Source organism: Larus michahellis, chromosome 8 (assembly GCF_964199755.1).
Source record: "Larus michahellis chromosome 8, bLarMic1.1, whole genome shotgun sequence".
NCBI classification, from domain to species: Eukaryota; Metazoa; Chordata; class Aves; order Charadriiformes; family Laridae; genus Larus; species Larus michahellis.
In genome coordinates, this window is record NC_133903.1 from 18,707,032 (window position 1) to 18,734,991 (window position 27,960).

At 42.9% G+C, this 27,960-nt stretch overlaps 1 protein-coding gene across 7 annotated transcripts; it reads right to left on the reverse strand.

Moving 5' to 3' along the window:
• Nucleotides 1-765: 765 nt before the first annotated feature.
• On the reverse strand, nucleotides 766-27,952 carry GLYR1 (glyoxylate reductase 1 homolog). Of its 7 annotated transcripts, none has more exons than XM_074599095.1 (16): nucleotides 27,851-27,952; nucleotides 25,720-25,756; nucleotides 24,439-24,518; nucleotides 16,891-17,029; nucleotides 16,059-16,301; nucleotides 12,934-13,020; nucleotides 11,950-12,006; nucleotides 10,817-10,867; nucleotides 10,612-10,685; nucleotides 8,719-8,818; nucleotides 7,465-7,557; nucleotides 7,060-7,161; nucleotides 5,790-5,952; nucleotides 5,184-5,363; nucleotides 4,580-4,704; nucleotides 766-4,221 (listed from the first exon to the last, which is right to left on the reverse strand). In XM_074599095.1, exons 1-16 carry the CDS (start codon nucleotides 27,886-27,888, stop codon nucleotides 4,147-4,149), a joined length of 1,644 nt encoding a protein of 547 aa, XP_074455196.1. In that variant the 5' UTR covers nucleotides 27,889-27,952; the 3' UTR covers nucleotides 766-4,146. The 7 variants fall into 7 exon arrangements, with proteins under 7 accessions (XP_074455196.1, XP_074455197.1, XP_074455194.1 ...); XM_074599096.1 differs by having other exon boundaries at nucleotides 7,060-7,155; nucleotides 7,462-7,557; XM_074599093.1 differs by having other exon boundaries at nucleotides 7,465-7,575.
• Nucleotides 27,953-27,960: the final 8 nt, after the last annotated feature.

Genomic DNA, 27,960 nt, shown 5'->3' on the forward strand with positions numbered 1-27,960 from the left:
CGGGAAAGCGAAGCCAGCCCACACCGGCAGCGCCGCCGCGGATGCCGTTCCTCAGGGGACGCGCCGCGGCGAGAGGCGGCCCAGCGCAGGGCGCCGCCTCCCTCAGCCCGCCGCAGGGGCCTGCACGGCGCTCACCGCAGAGCACGGGAACCTTCTGCGTTGCTTCTCATCGCAGTGCCGAAGCAGGGTTTTTCCTTATTCATTCAACTGAAGCACACCATTAATCGGTAGCAGCCCATTATGCCTCAGCACACGAACACTACTGCTGCTTGACAGCAAACGCTGCCAGGATAATCAAAAAACCAATATTCTGGAGCTTACAAACACTTCGGTTAAGGGATCTTGCACTGGAAAATCCCACTCACTGCCAAGTTAGCCCTCAAAAAAACCTCAAACACTCAAGGGAAGGATACTCCAGAGCAACGGGGTCACCAGGCTCCCAACACCTGGAACACAAGAATTCACCACCAACAGCAGAAAGTTCCTGGACCACCATCTGGCAGTGTTCTTTGCTTTAAAACTAAGCCTTCACCCTCCTCTCAGTCTAGGTGCACGCAGCCCTCCGCCTGTGGAGGCTGGAATTTACCCGGCTTCATCCTTTTTTAGTGCCTCATGGACAAGATCAGGCTTCTGCAATGACCAAAATGCTCTCCGGCATACTGTGGGTTTTCAGCAACTCGGATTTTTTAGTGCTTTGAAGAACACACATATTTCTTTAATGCCATAATACAGGTTTGGTAGGCTTTAGAAAGTGCCACAAGAACATTGTGTTACCAAGAAAGGTTTTATTCTTTTTGCCAGTAGCTTTGTTAATTGCACAAAAAAATCTTTTTGTTTTGCCATTTAAACATTTTCACACATCCTATTCTGAATGACAAACGTTAATTAAAAACAAGGCAAAAAAATAAAAAATTCACAACCTTAATTAACTATAGGATCTATCATTGAGGAAAAAAGAAACTGCTTTTCTTACAAGCTTTTCACAAGTGTCACATTTTCTCTTTAAAAAGGAGGGAGTCAAAAAAAGCAAATTGCTAAAACAGAAATCCTCTTAAAAAGGAACTTTACAGAATTGTCAACAATATTAAGACAACACTGACTAGCCAGTTTTATTAGAGCATCTCTCAATCCACAGCTTCCCCCCCCTTCCCTCCCCCAAATCTCAGGCCTAGGAACAGATTAAGATCCATGTTCAGAGGCTACAGACATAAATACAAGAATCAGAGCGAGACTGACATGAGCCAATCTCTAAACGGCATTTGAAACAGTCTGGTTTTCACCATTTCCATCCTTCCCTCCTTACTTCGCCCCCACTTCGGAGCTCTCGGTCTCCTGCTCCTCCCTGGCATGCCTGTGATTGTACAGCTGGCTGGACTGCTCCCCACCCCGCAGCCACTCCGCATCCCTGCTGGAGAGCTGCAGTCCGACTTTCCCAGGATAAATTACAGTGTTTAACTAGTCTGCACCTGCCACTCCCACATAAATAACACACTGGTTATTTCTCTCCATTTTTGAGAACTACAGTTATTTCTGGCAAACAAAACCTCTGCAGCAGTGAGTTGCCATGGGAGCGGTTCTCCCTCTCACAAATATGGTTCTTTGAATTCACTATGAAATACACGTCATGGGACTTGAGAGCTCCTTTTGTATTCTCACTCTCTCCAGAGGCACCACAAAGCAAGAAAAGAAGGGCAGCTCCTCCATGACCTCTGCTCAGCCTCGTTGTTCACCTTCACTCTGGCCAGGAGACCTTTGCAGGGACAGGTGGGGGATGCTGCGGCACCGGCTTGGCACGGTTCCACTCTCAACTGGACCGGAGACAGTACCCCCCCTCTTCCTCCCAAAAAGATTTTTTACACTACAAAACCTGTCGTCTTATGTCCTGCCCCCCAAAACGCAATTTCCCCCAGATGCCCTCAATACACATTCATGTAAGTGATTTCTTAACTGCAGCATGTTTAACCAGGACTTCTGATGCTAATAGCTGAGCTCTTCTGGATGGGGGAAGCACAAGCGTGTCAAAAGCAGGCTAATGGCTGGTTATCCTGGGTAGTTACACGTGCCTTTAATATGAGTATCTACATGCAGGATGACAGTTGCACTGTCAAAGAAACATGTATGTATAACTAGTATTGTTCACGTATACCACTGACAAACAGGCAAAGCAATGCCTAACAGATCTACTACTAGATGTTCGCCACAGGACATGATGCAGAACACAATAGTAGCCCACAAATAATAGTGATCACAGGAGGCGAAATACTCAACAAAGTAACATTTATAGCATTAGGTGTTAGATGTCATGATTCTTCACGAGTATCTGATACTTTCTGTCTCTTAAGGTGCCCCTGAACCATACGCACGTGCTGCCCAAAGCAGGATTGGTAAAATAATCCTAACCCACAGGAAAATTTCCCTACACAGCCATCAAGTTCCTAGAAAAATAAGACGGTGGGAGGGGCAGACCTCACGGATTTAAAGGAACATGGTCTAATTTGAATTTACTTTCTTTCCTTTCAGAATCCCAACCCAAGGAAGGAGATTGTGCCACTGAGAAGTGATTTTGGCCAAGTTTCTTACCGGCATTTTCCTAACTCTCAAATCTAAAATACAAGAACCCTCCTAAAAGGCTAATACTGAGAACAATTTAAAAAAAGAAAAAACCCAAACACGCTCTGTGCATTTTTGGAGAGACAGGCACCCTTTGGACTCTGGGTTGCTCTGCTGTCAACACTGACGGCATCTCTGCTCCCTAGCCTTGGTGTCTGCAGTTCAAGTCTCACGTTTCCAGAATAAGCTCAGCAGTGGTCTTAGCCTCCCATTTTATTCACTAGTCTCTCTAGAAGTTGGTATCTGGCCACAAGCAGAGTCACAGGTAAAGGGAAAAGACTCATGCTGTGCTACTGTTGTACCCAGAGTAGTAACACCAAGAACATGTATGGAAAATTTGACATGTATAAAGATCCCTTATCACAAACTATCCCTGTGAGGTAGGTAATCATCACCCACCTTTAAAGATGGGCAAACAGGCTAAGAGATATAATGACTATGCAAAGGCCAGAGAGAGAGCGTGGAAAGGATCTCAGGATTCTCAGTCTCTTGGCTATGATCATTCTTCTCGCCCCTTTCAGACTCAGCGCTCTGCTTGTGACACTACCACAATCCAAGACACCTTTTTAATTATTGACTACAAAGGTAAAAAAAACCAAACAAACAAACATAAAAACCCCCAAGAAGTAAAGCAACATAAGCTAAGGCCAGGAGCAACCCTAAGGTTTGTTCCTTCCCCAAATAAAATATCTCTGGCCCAGTTTTAGGCTGTATGTTTCTCTTGCCATTTTCTATGCAAACGTGCTGATCTCCAATGCTGTTTGTGGGATGGGCAGCTGTGACTAGCCTTTTAGGAGGCTCATTTACACTGGCATTCTCTCATTTTCAGTAAGTTTTGTGTTCCCTAAGCTACAGTTGTCTGTACAGGGGAAGACATGGATGCAATCTGTTCTTCTTAACAGTACGAGGAATTCCTCCATCAAGGTGCTGGGGAGGTGGAAGTTGAAAAAGAAACAGAATCAAGACATTGTTGCATGCAACCCCATTACCTTCTGGAACTGCCATTCTCCTCCATGGGAGGTGCTTTGTTCTCTATCAGTGGCCGATTGACAGGAATGCTCCTCACCTTACTTGGGACCAAGGACTTTAGTGATATTCACAGGTAGATGGGATGTATGTCACCTGTCCCCTTGATGCAGAAAGTCCAACACACGCATTATTTCACAGCAAAGGAGAAAAGGGATCGTTAGAAACAGCGTCTTGGACAAGCATACAAAGAGGAAAATAAAAGCAGCCAAGCAGCAGATTTCTGGCAGAGTTGCCTCAGAGCTTCTGAACAAGCCGCCACTGTTCTGTTCCATGACTGTCAGCGCATGGCATGGATTTTTCTAATTAGACTGCAACAATCCGAGCCCCCTCCTCCCCCCCTTCTGCCACCAGGGGAAGGCTCACTGCAGCAGCTGCCTCCGTAGCAGATCTCAAAGTCTGTGTATAAAAGGAAATGGAGAGACAGAGATGGACTGGTCCAGAGTTAAAACCCAGTATCATAATAATATTAATCAATAATCATAGTATTAACAGTAAGAACAGTACAGCCTAGTGGATGTAGGCCCTGTACACTGCAGACATGTCGTTGTCTGATTGGTCCAATGCTTTTGCTCGTTTATAGACCTAGAGAAGAGAAATTAGAAAAGGATCAGTGCGGGCTCTCGTGTGAAGCGTTTCCCCAGCAGAAAAATTACTTTGCTGACCATTGCAAACCAGAGAACTGCAGAGTTTGTCAAGTAACTAGAGCAGTGCAGATCAGAATACACCACGTCTTGTTCAAGCCATGTGTGTTTACTGATGTGACATTCTAAGGGCTTCTACAATCAAACAAATCTAATTCCATCCTAGTCAAAATATACTTCAGTCACTGCTCCCTTGTCTTAGAGACGACAGAATTCTTAAATTTTTGTCTCTTGTTGACAAACGTCTCTACTGAAGAAACGTTGAGGAACACATATCGGAACACTGAACTCTTACTTACCTCGTTGGCAGCAGCTGCCATAGGAGTTGGGTGGTTGACAGAATCGCCCAGTGCAATAGCTAATCTAAGATCCTTCTGTATGTATTTCAGGTAGAAATCCGGTTTAAAGTTTCCTTGCAAGATATCTGTCGAGAGGAACGTGTGCAAAAAATCAGCATGACAAAAGCAAATCAAGCCCACACTGCACGGGCATGCAATTCAACACCAAACTTCCCGTTCCCATGCTGATCACCGGGAACATTGCTTTTAGCTCTTCTGTTTCTCTGCTCTTTATCTTCCTCCAGCCACAGCAGATAGCGTCACTATTGCCCACTGACAAAGCGAGCTCAGATTTCTAAGCAACTTGCCCTCCATTTCACTTCTTATTACCCTGCCCCAATGAAATCCTCACTGTAGACAATGTGGAGCTTGGGGTGTATTCTCAGAAGCCCTGGCTATGAAGGGGAAGGAATGGAACTCAGCTCTTCATTTCCAGAATGCTTAAAATACCCAGAATCCCAGGTTGACGAAGATAGGACAGTTATTTTCTCCCTTCTGCCATTATGTGAAATGCTGCTAGGTTGTGGTAAATGTCCTATAACAAAACAATGTAAGAGCACTTTACTTTGGCACTTCTGGTCCAGGAAGATGCTGGCAAGTTGTCCCTGATTGAGGATATCCAGAAGGGTCTGTTGAGACTGGCCAGTCACTTGAGCCAAAGTCAGTCCTTCTGCTATCGTTGCCATGAAGCTGCCTTGGACCATGTTCACAATGAGCATCATCTTGGCAGCATTGCCTACTTCACCTGGGAGCGAGACATACCATTGGACATTCGCCCAGAGGAGATACAGCAGCCTTGTTCCCCCATCCCACACAGTATTAACATTACTAGACTCTTCGTATCAAGCACTTGGCAGCTCTCCCTTCCCCCGAAAGGCTTCAGAAAACTTACTCATTTTCCAAGCGCTCAAAGGAAGGGAGAAATCATAACAAAGTAGGATTTAAAATAAAAACCACTATGGATCCTCCAAAATGAACCGGCATTCAAAAAAAAAAAAACTTAGGCTGGAGGCTCTGAAATTAGCCAAGTTCCAGAAGAGTAGGCCAGTTTCCCATACTGCCCAAGGAGACAAGAAACAGATGACACACGTGCCTCTCGGACTCCTTGCTGGAATTCCCAGTCCTTGCACTAACTAAAAAACTGCTACAAGGTCCTCCGTGTTTCAATTACCTAGAAAAAAAGAGGTCTTCCCCATCGCTTGGAAACAGCTACTGCAGTCCTCATATAAACCCCTGTCGCCAGCTGCCAGGATCACAAGCATCCCATCATTAGACAGCTGCTGATTTCCCGAGACCGGTGCTTCCAAAAAGCGACCACCTCGGGACACTATCACCTGGAAAAAGAGCATCTCTGGTTAGCTATGCATGAACAGCACACATTGATGCTGAACAGGCAGCACAGCAAGAACATGGTTTAGGGCGTTCCTGTCCCCGAGGACAGAATTTTAAAGCAGAACAAACAGCTCAGACATACAAACGGGAGAGGAAAGCTCTAACGCGATGTGCTGCATCCTGCAAAGGGTACTTGAGACCAAAAGTTGCCCTCACACTCCAGCAACACTTTCCCACACCCATCACTACTATGCACGTTTTAAGCAGCTGAACTTAACGTGCTTTTGCCACGGCATCCTGTAATGGCCAAGGAACCAGTGCAGAAGTTGTACACGTAGTGCACGAATCTCAGAAGACTGACTGTTATGATATTTTCCCCCTTGTCCCCAAAGAGAAAAGGCCTTTGACAAATCTCTTCAGCCAGAGGTTTACTAATACGTATGATTCTTCACTCTGCAGATGTTCTCTCTCTTCTCATGTTACACGCTACTGCATCACCAACACATCTGCTTAAAACATCACCAAAACTAGCTTCCTTTCCTCGTGCAACAACACACACTGCCTTTAGGGTAGAGGACAACAATCAAGATGCCAAAGAGGAAATCAAAGATACCACATCAGAAATAACCAGAACGCTTCTACAGAAATCCTCTCTGTAATAATATTTCTACAGAATGACACATGAAGGCATTCTTTTTCCCCCAACTAGAACATTTAAAATAAGCAGATTATGCATTATAGCAATTTAAGGACAGTTATTAATCCAGACAGCGCTTTCTCCTCCAGTTTGCTACAGAATACCAATCAGCCTATAAATACTTCTCAAAGGATCAAGATTCGGCTGGCTCTTTGCACTGATGCCAGCTAAGAGCCCTGCCAAATCTACAGGCTTTGCTGTTACCACCAGGAACATCTCATCCAACTTGTTGCTGGTCAAGATTTAACAGTTTATTTCATCCTATTTGCCTGGCAATTGAGTGTATCCTAACAGAAGCCCCAAAAGATCTTCAGAAGCATATTTATTATCAACAGCTTACTGCCTGAAGGAACAAGAACTGTAGTACTGCTGCTGAATCACAGATGTTAGAAGCTCAGTTCCACGCAATTACCTGTGCCAGCTCTGTGACTGTATCTGCATCCACGGTGGACATATCCACGTAACACTTCCCTGGGCGAATCCCCTGCAACACTCCACTCGGACCAAGTACCAGCTGTGGGGAACAGAAGAGCGGTAAAGCAATAGGGTGTCTGCAAAGAAACTCCAATCCTGCAGGACAGCAGTTCAAGCGAGCCTGGCACCGCAGTGGTAGACCCCTAGAGGGATAGCAAAGCCTACCCCCCAGGGATTATTTTTTTAAAAGTACAATTTTTGTTGGGACATTTATTTTTACTTAGCTGCACTATCCAGCATGTACAATGACCCAGGCTACCGTGTTAGTAGGCATCAGAACTGGCCTTCAGAGACTGTATCTTGTAGTCTAGCTGATGGAGGAAAAATAAGAGCTAATCCTTACATCCTTTGCTGCTTTTGGATCTGATACACAGGCAAAGGTGATGTCACAGGTGGAGACAACTTCAGCAGGGGTTCTTCCAAGCCGTGCCCCCTCCTGGATGAACAAATCACACTGCAAAAGTCACAAATCCAAATGTAAGAAAAACTAAGCACAGAGCAAACGAGTTCTATAGCATTTGGTGAAACAAACTCTGCTGCTGGACCCAACACAAAAGGAGTCAGGCATATTAGTTACGTAGCAACCACATTGTCTTCTGTTGGTTTGTCCCCACAAACACACAAGGGGCTCTTATGCAGCTTTTCTGAAACCCCAAGTGAAGAACTTCAAAAGAACGACACAGGAAAATAGAATGCTTAGGTGAAATAAAAGATTGAATGTTGTGGGTTTTGGAGGAGAGATGAGGGAAAAAACCTGGTAAACAGACATAGCAAAAGGTCTTACTGCTGAGACTGACAAGTGTTTTAGTGGGCTGCTGCTTCAAAATCTTAGCTCCTTCTTACCCTATCCCCTCATACATCCATGTTTTGCAGTTGAAACAAATAAATAAATCTTTTAATCCCTTTTAACAAAGTAAGCACAGTGCCCTTCTTGAATTTGATATTCCACATCATCTGAGTACCACATCTCCCCCAGTTACATGCTTTTCCTCCTCCACTACAAAGAATAACGCTGGCTACAATATAAGTGTGATATAAGCTCCATTTCCACTTTGAATGCACCTATAAAACCCTTCTCATCCTGTCTTATGACACAGCAGGTTTTCAACAGAACCTTTGCTACCGCAACATGAACAGCACAATGGATGCGCAGATGAAGCTGTGGTCAAGCAGTGCATCTTAGCGCAACCCTCCTAGGATCAACTCCCCAGCACTTGGTCTTTTTGTCCAGCTCCATGACATAACAACTTGGCTATTTACATCAGCAGTATTTCCAAAGGCACTTTACGTTGCACTCCTCGACACATATACAAGGTTGTAATTTTTCTGACAACTCATCTTATACAAAATGGCAACGGGGTAGGGACTGTTCACATAAGAGTGACCATACTAGGACAGACTACAGCTTTCATTTAATCAAAAGTGACCAACAATAGGCCATAATAATAGAACAAGGTGGCAAGCATATACTTGTGTTTCTTTCGCATGCTCTCCAAGGCACCACCGATTGGCAACTCCAGGCTTCTCTGAGCTAGAGGTGGTTAACTACAGGCTTAGAAAAGGTTAAGTATCATCTGTACCTTAAGCACATGCCTACCTTCTCAGCAGTCCGGTTCCAGACAGTGACAGTGTGACCCATCTTCAGTAAGTTGGAGACAATGCCACTTCCCATCAGGCCAAGTCCCAGAAATCCTATCCTGAGGGGAAGAGAGATAAACATTGATGCAACAGAAAGCAATTGCTGCCAGCCTCTCATGGTCTCGGAAATGATGAAGAGCAAACCCCAGAGCATCATCAGCAAAAAAAATCCCAAATCCACAACAAAACCAAACATGTTCCACTGCCGCAACAGAGAATGGGCGGATACTGAGCTTTAAATGCAAGCTGACATTTGTTATTCTTACTAAGCATCCTTAACAATTTCCTGTAGAAAGTCTTCAGCCTGATTCAGAAGACTACCTAAATATTAAAGGTTTATACAGTCTGAGGTTTTTTTTGTTTGTTTTATTAAAAAAGCTGCTGTTATGCTTCCTGTTGCCAGCCATTGCCTTATTGAAGGCACAGGGAACATTTAGAGATCAGCAGGTGCTTCTCTAACTAATCTTCTGATTTTTAAACTGAGTCACATGTACGATGACTTGCTTATACTATCGAATGATACATTACTATCTTTATTAAAATAAAGTCCAGCGACGACTACTGGGCTAAGCATCATGCACAGTCCAAAGACCTAATCCCTGCTCTACAGCTGCAATTTCGGACAGACGCAGAAAGGAAGTAACAGACCACTACAGGTCACCCTGAGTGGCAATACATTAGTCCCAGATGCCAACTGCCTCCCCCCACACTCACACACACCCCCTCAAAGCTGGCAAGAGTTTTGCTCCCCCCCTTCAGTGCGCTAACAAGTTCCAACCCTACAGTTATCTGCAACCGGAATTCCTTCGCAGTCATTGCTGCAAGGATCCTTTCCTACATCGCAAAGCCAGCTTCACACCAAAGCCACAATTCTCGCAGGAGATTCTGAAGCATTCAGTTACAAGTCTGATGTAACCTCACAATGAAATCTGCCTGGCAACTCCCCAGTTAATTCTTCAGAATTAGCTGCACTACCGATGCACTGTGGCTTTCGCAAGCCACCTGCACTCTAGCCACGCCGCCTTTTGTTAGAGCAAACTAATTTAGATAGGTCAGAGCAAGTCACTAGAGGCTCCTTAAACAGCCCAAACAAGGTCCACCTATTTTCAAGTCTCTAAAACAGAGGCGATATTCTTTCTCTCCCAACCCACCCTTTCCTGAGAGACTGTTTTACCTGAACAGCTTCATTGTTATTTTGGTTCCCCTGGAGTACAGTTGAGAACCGACATCCCATGAGAACGACCCCAACGGCAAACAGCAAGCTGTGGCCTGAACTCAATTTGAACAGAGCGGAAGTTACAGAGTGAAACAGGAAGCTCAAGTTAGGCTTCTCTCACTCTAGAAAGGAGAAGGGGGACGTTAGAAGAAACCAGAAAGCTCACGTGCTACACAGCAAAGCTCTTGTGCTGGGAGAACACACCTCCCTCTTCCTCTCGTCTTCTACGTGCTCAGGAGAGCGATTAAACCACCCCAGTCAACTGCCGGGCACTACTGGAGAAAGATACCCTTTTATCTTTCTGCCTCATACAGCATTCAGAAATACTGATGCTTAGTGTTCTGCAATCTGCCCTACTGGAAAAGAGCATCTGCAGAAAAGCTCTGAACTGCAAATGTATCCAGGCCAGACCTTATTCTGAATTTTTCTACTGTACAGCCCGTTTGGTTTTAGCTGCCTCCCTCCCTCCTCCCCTACCCCCCAAATCAGAGTTTCACACAAGGACAGAGGAGATCTGCAGTTAGAAGGAAACGTTAGGTTTATTTATTTGTGGTGACAAGCTGGAAAATGGCTGCATATATGAGCTGGGAAGGAGAAAAAGGAATGCAAATGGCTGAAGTGCGTTGGAGATCTTACTTTTTGTCTGTAGGCGTGATACTGCCATTGACTGCTGTGCTGTCTGCTGCCTGGATGGAGGTGGATCCTGTTTCCTGGGGGGTGGGGAAGGGGGAAGAGGGGAAAAAAAAAAAAAGAAAAGAAAAACATCGAGTGCACAACTCTAGATGAACTACAAATGCTCATGACAATAAAGAAAATCCATCAAAACTAGGATTTGCCCTACCTCTTCACAAACCTTCAGCTTCTTTGTGATGGCTTGATAGCAGACAGCTGGCTGCATGGAGAAGACAAAGCATTCAGGGAAAGGACAGTGCTGATTTGCTCTCCTGAGCCAACAGACCATATCCTTGTTAAACAGAAAGAGGCAGCTCACCCACCCACCACCATCTGCAAAGCAGGAAAACCTCTCAGGCTTGCCCCAATGGGAGAAAACAAAAACCTACTGCAACGTACTAATCACTTCCTCTCACACCCTGCCCCAGCAATTCAGCCTGTCTCCTGATACGGATACTGCAAACTCCCTCCTGTAGTTCCTATGACGGGCTCCACTAGAGGCAAGGATGCGGGGCATCCCTACTCTCACATTTGGCCCAAAGAAAACCAACATCTCTAAAGCCTTCCATAGAGTCTTATCTACGCTCAGTACGTCCACGCAGCTATGGACGCAAAACCTCCTTGTTAATGTGAGAAGGCATGTTGCTTTCAAAAAACATTAAGGTGAAGGCCGCTCCTTCCCATGCTGCTTATTTTGAGCTTGTCTAGATTAAAACTGGTAGCTGCTCTTAATCCTTCTGGCTCTGCCCAGATCCTCAGCTAGATATAAATCATTTTTTCATTTAATTTGATCTTTCCTTTTCCTCCCAATGTTCACTGCTGAAGATAAAATCCTGCAAGACTTCTGACTCTGAGGAGATAAACTGGCTATATTTTACATGGAGCTTTTTCTGGTCCTGGAAATTCTCCTGCCGTATTCACTTAATTGTCAAATTCATCCAGATTAAGGAACTGGTAGGACAACTAAAGACAATCAAACAGGGCTTTTAAATAGAAAAACAGCTTTTCCTACCCCTCAATGTTCAATTTACAGAATTTACTACAACGGATTTGTCAGATCCTGGTGCTAGATAATCTTTAATTATTCAAACTATTCACTGTACTCAACGGTAAATTGTTCCTAACATTAAGGTTTGGAAGTAATTGAACTATAAAACTGCACGTGAGAATCTAATTGCTGCTAGCCCCCAAAGAACAGAATTTCAGAGCTCTTTACACACACTCCGTGTACTTAGTCCCTGCAAAGGGCAGGATGCCAAGCTAGACAGACCAGCACAATGACCCTGTCTGCCAAATCCTCACCTTCTCTGTCTGGCTCAGCAGGAAGTGATGAAAGTGTGGATCACTGTCCTTCACAGGCTACAAAGAGAAAAAGTACAGGCTCAAAAACATTCCCGGAGAGTCACTGGGCAACCACAGCACAATTCCCTTGTTCTCCCGAGCTGCATGAGAACAATAACTTAAGGTGGAAAATATAAAATGCATCAGTTGTATCAAGCCGCCTGTTCCAATTAAGCGGCTCACACTGTGTTTCAATTCTCAAGACTAAAGCCATTCAAGTCAAATTCCTCATTTTTGGACATCTGTAGGAAAACCAAAGAAGATTATGAGCAAGATTAGCACAGGAGGAAGAGACCTCATATCCCGCTTCTTCCTCTTCCCAAGGGAATGAAAACGCTTATTTTCCAGCTTCCAAGAACTCTTTAAAACAGCATTCTGGGAACTGGCTGGAGATCATACCTAGCAGTGTCTCACGCAAACCCACATGAACAGCAACAAGGACTGTAAGCCCAGGTGTCTCACCTTGCCAATGAACGCCATACACACTAGCCTGGAGTCACGCTGCTCTTACTCTGCTTTGCTGAACACTTATTTATGCACAAAAGTTAAGAGTTTCCAAAAGCTGCTTACGAGGGAAATCAAATGAAACCACCCCAGACGATAGCATCCAGACGCGGACAGACTATTCACATCATCTCCTCCAGTTTTGGGAAGCCAATCCCAGAAATATTTTTGAAACAAGAAGTGCAAAAATGAGTGCAGCAAGTTAAGTGCTAATCGGCAAACGATCCCACAAAAACTGAAATCTCACTTCCCAGCAAACTTCTTAATTGCCCAGGATATTGTCTAGCTTTGTTACGCTAAAGAATGACTGAACAAAAGCATCTTATTTTGTTCCTACGAGAGGAAAGAAAAGATCTCACTATTCTACAGCCCAGACAAAAGGCTCTAGATTTGCTTCCACAAACTCAGTTCCTAGATCACATACGTTGTAAAGTGTCTCACCTCACTGACGCTTGGCGGCCATTTAAATCCAGCCACTGTTCCAGTCATCACTCTCTTCACTGTACTTGACTCTGGGATTGTGAGGTCCTGAGGAGATAGAAGGAGGATCAGAAAGAGCTTACAGCCTGTCCCAGCAGCTGACCACAGCACGTTGATCGTATGAGCACACATACAGAGTTCTGAAAAGCACTACAAACGCCTTCCATTTCACATGCCTTTCCATGAGGAGTTCACATTTAAACACGCGGTGCATTATCAACGTAGGTGAGGTGAAGAAAACATGAACTGCCAACAAAGGAATTCAACCACAGTTACGGCTTCTGGAGAATCCATTCTTCATATGTAAGAGGAATCATTGCACTAGTGTAATCACGCAACGAGCGGAAGCAAAAACACACACTTGATCCAGCATTTTCCTCTGGTGGATGCAAAAAGCTAAACAAATGGCTGAAGAACATCACCACAATCACAGGTCTGAACTCTACTAAACCTCCACTGTCACAAAAAGGTAGCCTAACTTGTTAACAGGAGAACCTTCAAAGCATGAGGCTGATAGCCACAACTGCTCAAGTTTGCAGAATCCACAAGACAGAAATTGATACACCGACTGCCCCATACACTCAACAGGCCCCGATCTGTAACGTCATGACAACACTTAATGCGTCATGTTTTTTACTGTTGAGCAGATTAAAATTTATCTTTCTTATTTCTCCAAGATATATAGGTTTAAACAGGTATTTATGCTATAGGTCATAGACATATGCTATAGACATACAGGTCTTTATGCTGAGAATATGCATTTTATGAAGAGAACGTGTAGGACTTCTGTCCTGAAATGAGGGTTCAGAAATGGCATCACATTATCTCCCTTCCACAATTACTTCCTGAAAATGCACCATAAACCTTAGTGTCTGCACAGAACCACAAGAGAAGAGCACTGTTGGCAAAAAAAGGTAAGAGCAAGACTCCTGGAGGTAACCCAGATTGATGCAAACGTTTCATCTGTCAGCAGGGACAATTTAGGCATCGGTCTCCAACCTCAAATTGTCATTTCAGTCTAGGGAGAACCTTGCACACTGAAATTCTCTCCTTAGAGACCACGCTGCTGTTTCAACCGGTAAAGCGTGGATGAAACCTGCCCTGATACCTATGAAGTCATTTTGGTCCTTTGAAAATATGCATATAAGCTTAAAAATGAGAACATCTGAATGATGATGCCCACAGAGCACTTCTAGACAGAGCACACCTCAGCAACAACTGGTTCCTTGAATTTTGTGCATCCTTATTACTTGTAAAGCCAGAGTTTCGACTATAATGGGGCAAAAACCTCCAGATCCCAACACTGCAGTAATTCAGGATAGGGACACAAGTGATTTTTTTTCTGCCCTAGGGCTAAGAATTTGGGGAAATTATGAGAACCAGGAAGAAGACAACAAGATTTTAAAATTATTTCACAGGCTGAAAAAACAGTATTAAGACAGTACTGTTATATTTTCATGAACATTTCTTTAATTGTTGGTACATTACTTTCCAGAAGCTATAAGGCTACTTTCCTACATTAGCCTGCTTATTTTCATGATCTGTGGCCAGACATTTATCACAAAGCTGGCCATTTCTTTGTGATAAGCTGTTTAAAACCACTCTGCTTGTAGTTTTCCAGTAAAATAATTTCTACTACCAGAGTTAACTCGCTCAAAGCACTCTGATGCCATGAAGTAACTAATACAGTAAAACCGAAGCATGCAACGTGTCAGCGTGATCATGATTCTCCCAGCCATTAGTTTTGATCAAATTTTCGAATGAAACTAGCTCAAAGACGCAAAAGCATTTGGCAAGTGGAAAAAAAGGCCCTGTGGCTTATTGCAACAGAAACATGTGAAGATACAACCTGCTCATAGCAAGACACTGAAAGGTAAAGGTACGTTGCCGGTAAAGCGCTTTCCTGCATCAGTCAAGTCACAAGTTCTGTAATTACTAGTAAGAATTCACAAATACGCATCCATTCCTCCCCTCCTCCAACTCCCCCCAAAAGGAGAAACTGATGGGCTCTGGTGTACAGCCTGATTTAACAGAAGCTGGCTCTAAAAAAAAAAAAAGCCAGTATTTCCTTCATAGCTAATATCTGAGATGATCAGCTTCATTTCACTACATCAAGAGAGTTTGCTGTTGAACCAGCGAAGGCCAATCCGTTCACAATTTTGGAGATCAAAGACTACCATCTTGACTTGCATCCTGAAGTGCACTGAAAGCAAAGACTGTGAAGCACAATATAACGTGATCCCTTTGAAGGACAAGTGAGCAAGCAGGCTGCTGCACGGTGTATCAGCTGAAGTCTCCCCATGGTCTTCAGGCGTAGTCTCTGATGGAGCATGTGCATCGCAATAATCCACTGAAATAATTATCCATTTGGAAAAGGATGATCTGGACCACAACAGTGATTTCCATAATAAGTAAAAAGGCTGAAATTCTAGATGAGTGTAGAGAAAGTACTGGTGGCTATCGCTGCTGCCACAAAATCCAGAAATAACAGGGAAGTAACGGGGATAAAATAATAATGCCCCAAGGTTGGACCTTAAAATGTATGATGGAAATATATCCTATAGCATAGAAGCTGAAATGAATACAATTAATTCTTCTGGTGGATTCCCCAGGCTGCAAGAGCTTCTTCTTTAAGCCCTAGCCCTTAAGAATACCCCACCCTCTCTAAGTACTGAGGATGAAGCTGAGTGACTACTAATCACTTAATCATACAAAGTAGATGAGATGGGAGAAGTCAAGAATCAGATGAAGACCCACATCTCTTCACTAATCCTTCCCCCACAAACTTAACTAAAGGGATGGCAAGATGAAAGGTAGAGTCTCATGATACAGCTCTTAAGGCCCTCTCAAAGATACGAATAAAGCCGCTCAAAGTAACTAACTGGTAAAAATTACAGGAAGAATGAACAATATGCTTGCCAAAGATATCAGGCAGCCAAATGGTCTAGAAGCATTAACATGGAACAGCTTAAATAAACCTGATACTGAACTGACTCTTCCTGCTGGCCTGTTAGTTAAGGTGCCAGTCAATCCTAGAGTCCATCTGCAAAGTCCACAGGGCACTGGCGGACATGCACAACACAAACCTTCTCATCCTTGGGTGGACGCCCCCGCTTTCGGGGGCTCTGATCCTGGGCTCTTTTCAAAGGTGATTTTGATCCTCTCTCTGACGATACAGAAGAGACCCTTTTTTTTCCTTCCCCTGTGCCCTTCTTCAACTTCCCTTCAGACAAACTGGCTTTGCGTTTCTCTTCACCAGCAGATTGCTTGCCTCTTTCTTCACTGGAATTACGCCGATTCTTCTCTTCACTGGAGTTATGGGAAGACGCCTGAGAGATTACAGAATAGAAGATGGTAAGGAAAGAAGAGAAGAGCTGGAATGATTTTCATGCAAAACCAAGGATGTGAAGGACACTGTGCTGATTACTATCAAGCAAAACAACAGCACAGTAACTTGAAAACTAGATATTTGTTAGCCCTTTGAAGTCGGTGAGTGAAGTTCCTGGTTAGTTCTCCTGCAAAGACACATCAGTTTAAGTAAACGAGTAACAGAACAGGCCACTTGAAGACTTGCTGTGAGTGCGTGCACATATATGCACTTCCAATATTCTAAAGATAAGATTAGTAGATATCAAATTCTAGCCCAAGACTTAAGACGGATTTATCAAGTCATCATAAGCAGATCAATTAGCCTCTTCAGTTTCTCCATCAGTTTAACACCACCTTTTTTCCCCACCAAGCATGACTGAATGGGGAAGAAGAGAGGATAGGGAAAAACAAAAAGCAACAAAGGCCTGAAAATGAACGCCCCCCCTCAACTTGCCAGAGGCAACAAACTCTTTTCACATAAAAATGCATCTGACCATCATTCACGCCAAGACTTGTTCTGATGGACACAGTGAAAAAGAACCCACTCACCTGGTCCTTGCCTTTGGTTTTTCTAAGAAACTCCTCTACAGCATCCACGGCTTGCTGGAAGCGCTTACCCTTGTTAATCTTTATCATTTCCTCTTTGTGAGGGTGATAAGGCTTCAGCTGCTCCACTTTGATCCAAGCACTAGAAACAAACAAGAAAAAGTCAGTCATATTCTCCAAATCGCAACCTTCTCAACCATCCCACTTTTAGGAACACATAGATAACCCTTTTTTCTCCAGAGCAACTGATAATAGCAGCCCAAATTCGCTTTCTACAACCTGAAGAGCTGTGGTTTCTGCATTCACTGAGAACTTTCTTCGGCACCTCTACTTGGTTTCTCTCTTAAGTTTTATATCCTCCCATGCTAGCAGTGCTCCACTCTAAGCACTATTCATACTCTTTATCAGCAAGACAGCTTTTGAATGTGATCACAGGTACTTCTTTAGAACAAAGGCAGTCTAGTGGCTGCTCTTGTATCACCAGGAGGAACACCCACAATCACATGAATCTGCCTGAGAGGTTGTTGAAAGCGGAGGCCACACAACAATTCTAAGCCATCAATCCCTTGTTCAAACTGTGCACACACACGTGTCTGCAAAACTGGAGGAAAAAAAACCCAAAATTATTCATCTCACAATAGAACTGACCACAAATAAAGTGAGTGCAAACACCACAGCTCATTGCTGAACGTATTTCTGATGTACCTTGATATTCTGCACAAAAACAACATTTTCAGTTTTGAGGAAAAAGAACCATTTTCTTCAGTGTTGATATTTTAAGACAAACTGGTACAGTAGCAGAGTATCAACCCGACTGCCGTCCTATGAGGAAACTCATATTACTTCCCTATTCCCACTGCTGCTAAATAGGACTTCTTGATATTTATCAAATGGTTAAGCAGTCGAGTACAGGGTGACAACTCCACTTTCCTTCAGGTTGACGAGCTCTTCTACCACTCCTTCACTGCAGCTGAGGGGAATGCCTTTGCTTTCAACATGGCTCCTGCAGAGGTTAGACTACCTTCCTCCCTCCACAGATTCAAGCCCAGGCTTATCAGCCACCCCATTACAAAGCTATTTCCATCCTACTGAAAACAGACCTGCGGAAGTTTTAGAAAAGCTTTTCCTGAGCTAGGGTGGCCAAGAGTGCTTCTTCTGCCCAGCACACAGTAAAAACAAGTCAAATTGATTTTCTCCGATCCTAAAAAACCTCTATGTTACAAACACTGACTAGCCATGATTACAGGCTTCAAATTTTCTCCAGTGCGGTCCAGCTCCTGCAAGCAAGTGAAGTGGTTTAATAGCTGCCTTTTCAAACACGGTAAGCACCACGTCATACAGCTAAACTGAACATAAAGATGATAATAATAATAACAACAATGCTTTGCTGGATCTTGCTTGTCCTCTCTTCACAAAGTAGTAAAGCCCAGTAAACTCTTTAAAACTTCATGGAGATTGTTTTCTTCACAGCCACTGTTTGGAGTCAAGAATCAACTCCCTTAAGGTAGACCAAAACTTTTTGAGTCTCATTTGGAGAGATGAGGTCTCCTGCTAGAACTGACCACAAAAAAATGCTAACATCCTTTCCACACTGCCAGTGCAGCTGACACCCTGATTCCACCACAGCCTGGAAGCAGAACCCAGTACTCTTTTGCATGCAAATCCGAATCCTTTCACTCAGTTTACATCTCCTTCCTAATAACTGACTTAACGTAATAGAACAAGTCAAATCATTACTTGCAGATGAGAGCCTGCCATGCAGCAGCTATTCAGAGAATCCCTCCTAGCTGCCCAGACATTATAGTGAAACACATCTTAAAATTCTCTTAAACTCTCAAGCTCTTCTGTGTGGTACTCTGTGACAACGCCTCCCTAGGTACCAGACAACATCTGCTCACAAGAAGCCTTTCCATTACATATATAAAGGAATCAAAGTTTTGGAGTACCTTATAATAAAACACGTTAAATGTTGTTGCCAGATTTTAATTTCTACATTAAAATAACATTTTTTCTGTCAAGGCATTCTCTTAGGTTTCTCCACATTCTATCCCTCCTCGCTGCACATGTTCACCAGCTTCCTTTCTCATTACTTTTCCTTTGGTACGGAGGAAGTATGAAGTACAAAGCTTTATGGCTCCTGGCTTCAAAGGTACATCTTAGCACTCGTGATCACCCAGGACAGAGCGCTAGAGATCTCAGAGACAAACTAATAAGTGAAAAACAGTCTTAAATGCTGCCTCAGTTTTAAAAATAAATTAAAAAAAAAATAATATAACATCAGTCTTTTCCTTTCCAGTTTATGCTTTGTGTGTCACCTACCTGGACAACCTGCTATAAGATACAAACATGTCTTTTGACACAGAGGTCCATAAAGCATTTCTGTCAAAGAAAGATCTTTTCACCAAACAAAATCATTTATGTTTATACACAAGATCTCTCTCTGTTAAGCAATAACCTCAAAGCCAATGAAAGCCCGTATTTAGATAAGAGGTCTCTATAGGATGCAACATAACAAAAGGAACTACTATTTCTCTTTTGACTCAGCAATGAATTAATGCCTGAGAAAAGCATTAGTGACATGACATTACTCAGAATGTCACATTTAAGATGAAATTATATTCATACCGCCGCACCAAATCATCTGGTCTCTGTAGAGAATGGGCTAAATGAAAAGTGAAAAGATGCAAAAGAGATACATGTGAGCAGTGGGTTTCTCTGCTCATTTCTCTATACCCTTCCTCAACCCGTACAAAATATCATTCTTATAAAACCACTAATGAGGTAAAATCCACGTTATATCAATGACAATAATCAAAACTTACAATGCTTATAAAGCAGAGGTAAGAACGAATGTGAGCAAGAGGTGCATGGAAAACTGGCACAGAAGAGACGCAACCAGAAATACCAGAATCAAATCCATGATACGAGCTTAGCACAGGCAAGAAGACCTTAAAAACCCTGACTTTCTAGCCAGTCTCTTCCAGTCTAAAGGTATGAATTCCTAATGATAAACTGGAGAAATGAAAGTTGTGGAATATCCACAAATACTCACTTTTCACAAGCCTTACAGTTAGGGATGGAAAACAGCGGCACTGTACCTCCAAATTTCTATTACTTACTGCAGCCTGGGAAAAATTTCATAAAGTTTAACACTGTAGCCGTTTAGATGCCCACACTAAATGCTAACACAACCGATTTTGAAAGTCAAAAGAAAATTGCTCGGTTATTTACAAGCCCAGTGTGTGCAAGCCCACAATAGAGAAATCAAGATGGGTATCCTGCTGTTAAAAGGGAATGCCCGATTTTTCATCGGTAAAACAACTTAAATGGCTGAACTCTGGAATTTGTTATGTAAACTTCTTAATGGGAAAAAGAAAATACAAAAATGACCACGCTAAATTAGAATAGATGTCCATGCAGCAAAAAGGAGGGGACACTTTGCAATAAAAAACAAGCAGCAGGGCAATACTGAAAGAAATTCTAAGTATTACATTTTTCAAATTTGTGCAACAAAAAATTTTGCAGGCTACTTACACACCCAAAGATACCAGTAAGAAATGGAAAAGTTTTGACTATAGTAATTTTCGGATATGGCACTCTGCCTGAAGAGATGTTTAACAACACTCCAGCTGGCTCTGCTACACAGCAGTCTGGCTACAGCAACATAGAGCTCTGCACGGGATAATTGGCCTAACTGAGAAACACCAGCAATGCAAGCTAACCGCTCTGTCGGCTTAGCCTGTACCCCCGTCTCCTCAGACTGCCAGAGGACCACATCCAACACCTGGCAAACTTTAAGCAAGCGTTTTCTGATGTCGGGATCCAAAAGAACATTTTGGAAAGACTATATCCAGAAATCCCTCCCTTCTTGAAAACCAGTGAGAAGAGCAGCAGCAGAAGAGGGTAGGTGTTTGCATTCCAACAGGATATGGAGGATGGGAAGGCAACAAGCGCCACATGAAAATCACTGTGCCTGATGGAAATAGGCTGCAGATTATTATACTTATCTTGGATTGCAAGCTTCCTCCAATTTTTCCTTAATATATCAAGTCAGGAAGTGCTCCTTGACCCCATCACATTCAGTGAGACTATTTAGTTTTGTACTGATGCTTCAAAAAGGCGCTACGAGCAAGAACAGACTGCTCCAGCTTCCTATTAAGGCTTTGATATACATGACTTGCAAGACCATTTGGCTATTGCAGAACATCTAAAGGGGGGAAGAGGGTGGGATGGGAGGAGAACGTGTTTGTACACACATCTGTGATGACTGCAGGACCCTCCCTAGTACTTCTGTGAAACACAGTAGAATGATACCTTCAAAGCAATGACTTACTTTTTTTTTAAGTTCTGACAATGTCGTAATGAATTCCCGTGAAATATAACAATATTTTGAACTGGATGAAGCACACCAAGACAAACTTGTAGCAATAAATATAGCAATGCATAAGTTCTTACACTGTGATACTTAACCACTGGAACAATCTACAAAGATTTCCTATCACAAGACTGTAGCTTGGGAAATAAAAGGGAATCTTAAAAACTATCTGAAAAGCAAAGTTAGAAACAGAGATAAGAGAACAAAGTTCCACTGCTATTTAGAAAAACTAAATTAAAAATTGGTTTTTGTACTCCCATAATTGAATGTTTTTACACGCCCGCCAGGTCTATGGGCAGGAAACATGAACTCTTCTTGATTTTGGATGAAGAATCCTTTTAACGCAACTTACTCTGAGAAGAGACACTCAGAAAAAGAACTCCTAGGCAGACTAGAAAAATCTCCTTATGAATTTGGAGAACAAGTTAATAAGAGACTTTATATGAGTATGCGCATCACGATTAAGGCAATCACTTAGAATAGGGCACGGATATTATATTACTAATATGAACACCAAGTTGGCTTTCACTGTGGTAAAGCACAGGTGTACTTCACAGTTCAAATAAATAAGCAAATTCTTCCACGGGTAGAGAATCCTTGTCTTCCACAAAACCTACTACTTTGAAAGTGACACAAGCAACTAACTCCAACAACACAATAAACATGAGGAGCATAGAGCTCAGCAGAAACATTATCAAAAGCCAGTCTGAATGCACTCATGCTCTCACTTTTATGCCCTTGGCCAATACTACTTAGGGCCTTCACTGCAGCATCGCACTGGGCCAGCAAGTATTAGTAGTCAACTCACAGGTAAAGAAAAATGCATTTTCTTCTGTGCTGCATCCTAAGCTATTCAGGAATTCACAAATAACCAAAACCTGTCTATGCACTACACCAAAGCCACTCTGAAACTCATTGGTATGTTTTTATTCACCCGTCCACTCCGCTCAGATGCATGCACAGCAGTTCTTACTTCTAAGAAGTTTTCTCCTTAATCTTTGCTATGGCAAACTGGAACCACGTAAGTCTGGAGGAAACAATTTTTAACTAGCCTGAAACGGTGGCATTCCTGACCACAGTAGTCACCTAGGAATCCTCAGAGGAAAATAAAACTATCACATCTGAGATTGCCCACCCACTGACAAACTGGCTGGCAATCACTCTCAGAAGTTTGTGAGAGATTCTACCCAGCATCAGTTTCACCTTACGCACACTGAAGAACAGGCAAACAGCTTCTATCCGGATCCTCACCTGTTAAACCTTGACAGTGTAAGGCAATAACAGAAGAGCTGTAAAAATGGATCAGCGGTATAGTAACGCCACCTTACAAACTTCAAAGTGGCAGAAAGAACAAAGTACTAGAAAAGAGAAGCAACGTGCACTAGAATATCAGTATGAGTCAGTGTACTCATCACACCACGGACTACAGCCGGTGATGGAGCTTTGCGTCCTCCTATTCGTCATGCTGTTCATTATGTAGAGTAGTGACATTTTGTCAGTTACGCATTTCCACTTACTGTTTATACACACCTAGAAAAAAGTATTTGCAAAACATATTTGTTTACTTGCACAAAATAAGGGAAGGGATTTTCTCTTCATGCTCACATTTTAAGTGAAATAATTTAAATTTTTCCTGATTTTTTTTGTTGTTGATTATGCTCAAATATAAGTATTTTCTCAAGCAGCACGCTGGTTAGAACAGCACTGTTCTAAACAGAACACTTTTAAAGTTACAAGCCAGGACAGAACAGGCACACAAGCTTCCCTCTCTTCTGTCTATCAACGTTCTTTTAAAATAAGAACAAAGGGGACAGTATTTATTTCTATTTAATTTTCAGGTAGGGTATTCCAGTCAAAGCAAGGAAATTTCTAAATCATGATTAGCTAGCAGGAAATTATTAAATTTCATAAGCTGGAGAAGGGGGGGGAAGGGAGACACAACATCAACCACACCACCTTACTGTGCCAGACAACTGGATTTTCCCTAGCCAGGGCTCTAGAATCGTGTAATAAACCCCGATTATTTTGCAGCTCTGAACTCTTCATTTGTAGTCATGTCGCTAATCTCAGCTACAGTACCCCACATATATCCAAACTTGTCTTTATACAAAACATCTCTGTATGTGATTCAGTAAAGTGAAACACAAGAATTGAGAGCGAACAACCAGGGCAGAAAAAGACAATCTTCTCAACTTTTAGAACTTGATTAGCTCAAATAACCATGCTTAACAACAATGCCACCACCAAAAAACCCTCTCTGTCCCCAAATCAACCTTCACTTGCCTTACATTACTAGAGATCCAACAAACCGCCCTATTAGTATGCAGCATCCACCTCTACTCCATCAAGTTTATATCTCAGTTCTTAACGGAAAACGATTTTTAAGTATTGAGCAAAAATAATTTAGCAGTCGAAAAATAATCTCCTTAAGAAATGTCCATTAAACGCTCTCAGTTCTTGTTACCTTTTTTCCCAAAAAGTAAAGGGCTTTCTAGTCTTCTGCAGATTTTTGCAATTTTCTCCCTTATTACACGACTTAATGCAAAAGAGCAGAAAATAATTAGAAAAGTAATTTTCAGTTTCATGAAACACACAATTTCCCAGGGTTTGGGATTTTTTTCCAGTTTGTAAGTACCTAAGTCAACTATGATTTTGTATGCACGTTTGGAATCAATAAATTCTGGATTGCAAAAAGGTAGTCTACAACAGTTTGGCTTTCCTATACTGTGAGGTCTTCCCAAAGCACAGCAATAACGTTTTCAGTCACCAGGTATGACAGTGTGTTCTTTTACAAATGCCAAGTATATAGCTGTTTTATTCTTCTGGCAGCAAAACAAACGCATACTCTTAGCTGTACCTTTCTCATACATGGTTACATGCTAAAAGTCTTATCCAGTCACGTCACACCTACTCCCCTAAAAATGGCAAGCCACCAAGAACTTTCCTGCACAGTGGCAACTAAAATCCTAACGTGATTGCGTACAGAAGTCTTTACAGTCCTCATAAACCCACATGAGCAGCTACAGCATGCAATAATAGTTGAATTTTTTTGCATGCGTATCAAAGACAATCTTCTGCAAAGCTACACTGCACTGCGTTAGTAAGTATTTCTTTCACAAAAGGTCCGTATTACATGGCACAGTATTTTCACCAGATGAAAACAAGCAGGTACATACTGATCTTCCGTTCCAAAAAACTTCACAAAGAAGCACTTTTTTCCACGAGGTTTCTTCAGATCTTTAGGTGGATTAACAATCTGAAGGCAATGAGAAGTAAAAGTTAAAAAGCACATAATGAAAATTTATACTCTGTGATTTTACTGTCATATGTTACAGATACAATAGATTTATTCATTTTTTTAAAATCTGACTGGAAGAGAATTTGAATCTGTTATAAGTCTTTCAAGTAAATATGTAACCCAGGTATTTCCTTAGATATGGGTATGCTGCAGCAGAGTGAGAAAGTACCCAGACTCCACTGATAACATCACTACGTTCTTAGTGAGGTTTTCTTCTCCCTATCCCCAATAGGTAAACTAGCAATCTTTTCTAAAATTTAGAAAGCCAGATGGCATTAATATAAGGTTGTTCCACTTACATAACTTAAAATTTACAACTGAAGCTTTGTCTTGACTCCCAGAATAGATTGCTTATAAAGTTCAAAATATTAGTAAAGAGAAAAGCTGTCATTCAGTTACACAGGTGACACCTGAAAGACTGCAGGGGAGCCTGGACTTAACTTGATTCAATAACCAGAATGAAACCAAACGTTTATGGTTGTCAGCCACACTGACAACACTTTTCCTGCCACATGCTGTTATCTCAGCATGCTTAGTCCTCATACCTACATCAAAAACAAAAACAAAGTTCTTTCAGAGAAGTAGAAATAAAAAAAAATGGCACATATAATTCAATGGGGTTTTTTAAATCTTTCTGGCCTTTCATCAGAAAAAAAAAAAAAAAAAACGAGAAGAGAAATTTTAACTACTCCCTACCTACAGAATTATTACTCAAAAAGCATAGCTCAAAAACAGTATTTCGAGAAGCCAGACTCCTTATTTCTATTATTTAACACAGTGCATTTAACCAATTTACTATGGGACGAAAGAAACCTTTCTTGCAGAAAGTGGCAGGGATTAAATAACTAAATCTGGGAAACACAATCAGTTCCAGACCTGGGTGAACCACACTCTATGGCTTTTCATTCCATCTGAATGAACAGCTGTTAGTAACAGGCTGAACTTCCAGATCAAACAAAGCCCTAAACTGGTTCACAGTATAGATTTGTTAGGTATGTATATTTAAAAATAAAAACAAACAAAACCCCCCAATATTAATCTTTAACTGAAATGCTTTCAGGCAAAGCTTTCTCTGTGCAGAATTAAAAAGCAGAAACAAATAAAACAAAAACTAAGAAAACAACAATAAAAATAAAAAACCACAACAACAAAACCTTACCTTTCCTGGCCATGGAGGATACCGGCCCAGTTTCCCCCTAGAGAAAAAAGAAAGTATTAGGCACTAGAACCAAAGGAAAAAAAAAACTATCCCATGTCTACCTTTTTTGCATTACATCGTATTTTTCATATTAAAAGAGCTACAACCTACAGTCAAAACCTACCATGAAAGGCAAGATGCACCCCTGACACACAAGCATTTTATTGTTAGACAACTGCACCTAAACTAAGCCTTTAAACAGTCTGCATGAACTCCCTGGACTACCAGAATTTAACTGAACAGAACAGCAGCAGCACAGCTACTGCCTGGAAGATACAGTGCTATAGTGCTTATTACTCTTGCAAGACTGGATATTCCCTCACAAGGAGATGAAAAAAATATTGATGCAGGCAATCAAACCAAAGTTCAGGTCGGTAACTCATATCCATCTGGACAAACTGTCTACTGAGCAGAGCAGACATGGATTTCCAGCTCAGAGAGCTGAGATTCTTAGAAGTTCTCACAGGAAAGCATTAAAGGCAGGATCCCCTGAACAGGTGTTTGTTATCACAGTCTTCAGGTGCTCGCCACCACAGTAAGACGTGCTAAAGATATGAAAGAGCCATAAGGAAGGCAGAAAAGTTTATTTCCTACACTGCAAATGTTTCCATTATGAAAACTACACAAACCTATTTCTTCATAGAGGAGGAAGAGAGATATTAGTCTTAGCCCTCAGCATGGTACCTTTATCATTATCTTACCCTAGTCACTTACTCAGGCAGCAGCACTCTCACAGAATCTTATCAGTCATTGTCTTGCAAGAGACTGGTAAAAAAAAAACCTCATGAACCAAAAATTATCAGGAAGTGTCTCTGCAGCCCCTCTTGAGACGGCAATGCTACACAGACGATCCAGTAGCGATGGTCAGACAGGAGCACTGACAAGAACTGTAGTCATGACCATGTCTCATATTCAATGCTTCCATTCTCATATTGAACAAGACATTCTATGATTCTATGATTCATCAAAGACATTCACACGTTACTGTATTATTGTTATAGTTCTTCCGTGATAGCTGTAAGGATAGCACCTGTCTAGGTTGTCATGTACAAAACTAAAGCAGGATAACCTGCATTCCAACACCGAGAACAGTGCACTCCCCAAATCCTTGTTGGAAAAAAAAAATGCTAAAAGGAACCAATCTTTACTTACTTTGCTATATAAATTAGACAACTTCACAGCACTGTCAATTTTTCGGATGAGAAACTGGAGTTGTCACAGCCTGGAGCACGCGCTTCTTTTTATCTGGGATATAAATATAAATGCATGCACTTGCCTGTTGGGGATTAGCTATTTCTTGCAAGCCCTAGCAGGACACCCTAGCCTGTCAAGTACAGTAGAGCCTATACACTTAAAAATCAGCGCTTACAGGGCTCGATGGAATCCCTTCAGTTGTCCTCACCAGGAAATAGAAAAATCTCAGCACTCTGACTACTTGAGGGTAAAACTGGAGTGACAAGAGGAAATGGCTTCTGTGAGCTTCAATAGGGACATCCTAACCTGCAAAAAAACGCTGCTTTCCCAGATTATTATGTTGCTTCCTTAAAGCATTGCCAAGAAATGGTATCGCTGCTCACCCTAAACACCTACTAACTTGTTCTTGTGCCTTCTCGCCTCCTCTGGGAGGCGAGGCCGTATTTCCAACCGAGCCCCGAGATGATTACCCCTCTGTCCCGCTCCCCTCACCCCCCTCCATCTTATACAGGTTCTTTGCTGTGCCGCCTCCCCGTTAGCCTTCGGTGCCGGCCGGGCTGAGAGCCGAGCCCGCCCGCCCTCGGCCCGTGGTCCCAGACTGCCTCACACCGCCTCCGAGGGACGGCAGCAGCGGCGGCAAGACCCGCCGCCCGGCTCGCAGCCCCGCCGAGCCGCACCTTAGAGTCCCCCGCGGCTACAGGGTGACAGGTCCCGGCCCGGCCGCGCCGCGCTCTCCCGGGCCGGGTATAGCCCCGCCACCGCCCCGCCCGCGCCGCCGCTGCCATTAAGCGGAGCCTCAGCCTCGCTCCCCCAAGCGCCACAAGCGCTGTCCGCCCCGCCGCTGCTTCCGCCACGCTCCGCCCCGCCCCGCCGCCGCCCGGCCTGCACCGCCACTCACCACACCAGATCTCCGAGCCTCAGACTCACGGCCGCCATCTTACCGACAGAGCCACCAGCCGCACCGCGCAAGGGCTGCCGGGACAGGACGGCACCCGCCGCGGGGGCGGG

Coding starts and splice junctions, on each gene's coding strand:
- GLYR1 (XM_074599093.1), bottom strand. CDS start 27,888: ATGGCGGCCGTGAGTCTGAGGCTCGGAGATCTGGTGTG. Junction 17,030..24,438: donor TTTTTTGGAACGGAAGATCA/GTATGTACCTGC, acceptor GTTTGTTTCTAG/TGCTTGGATCAAAGTGGAGC. Junction 5,364..5,789: donor GAAGACCTCTTTTTTTCTAG/GTAATTGAAACA, acceptor TCTCGCTCCCAG/GTGAAGTAGGCAATGCTGCC.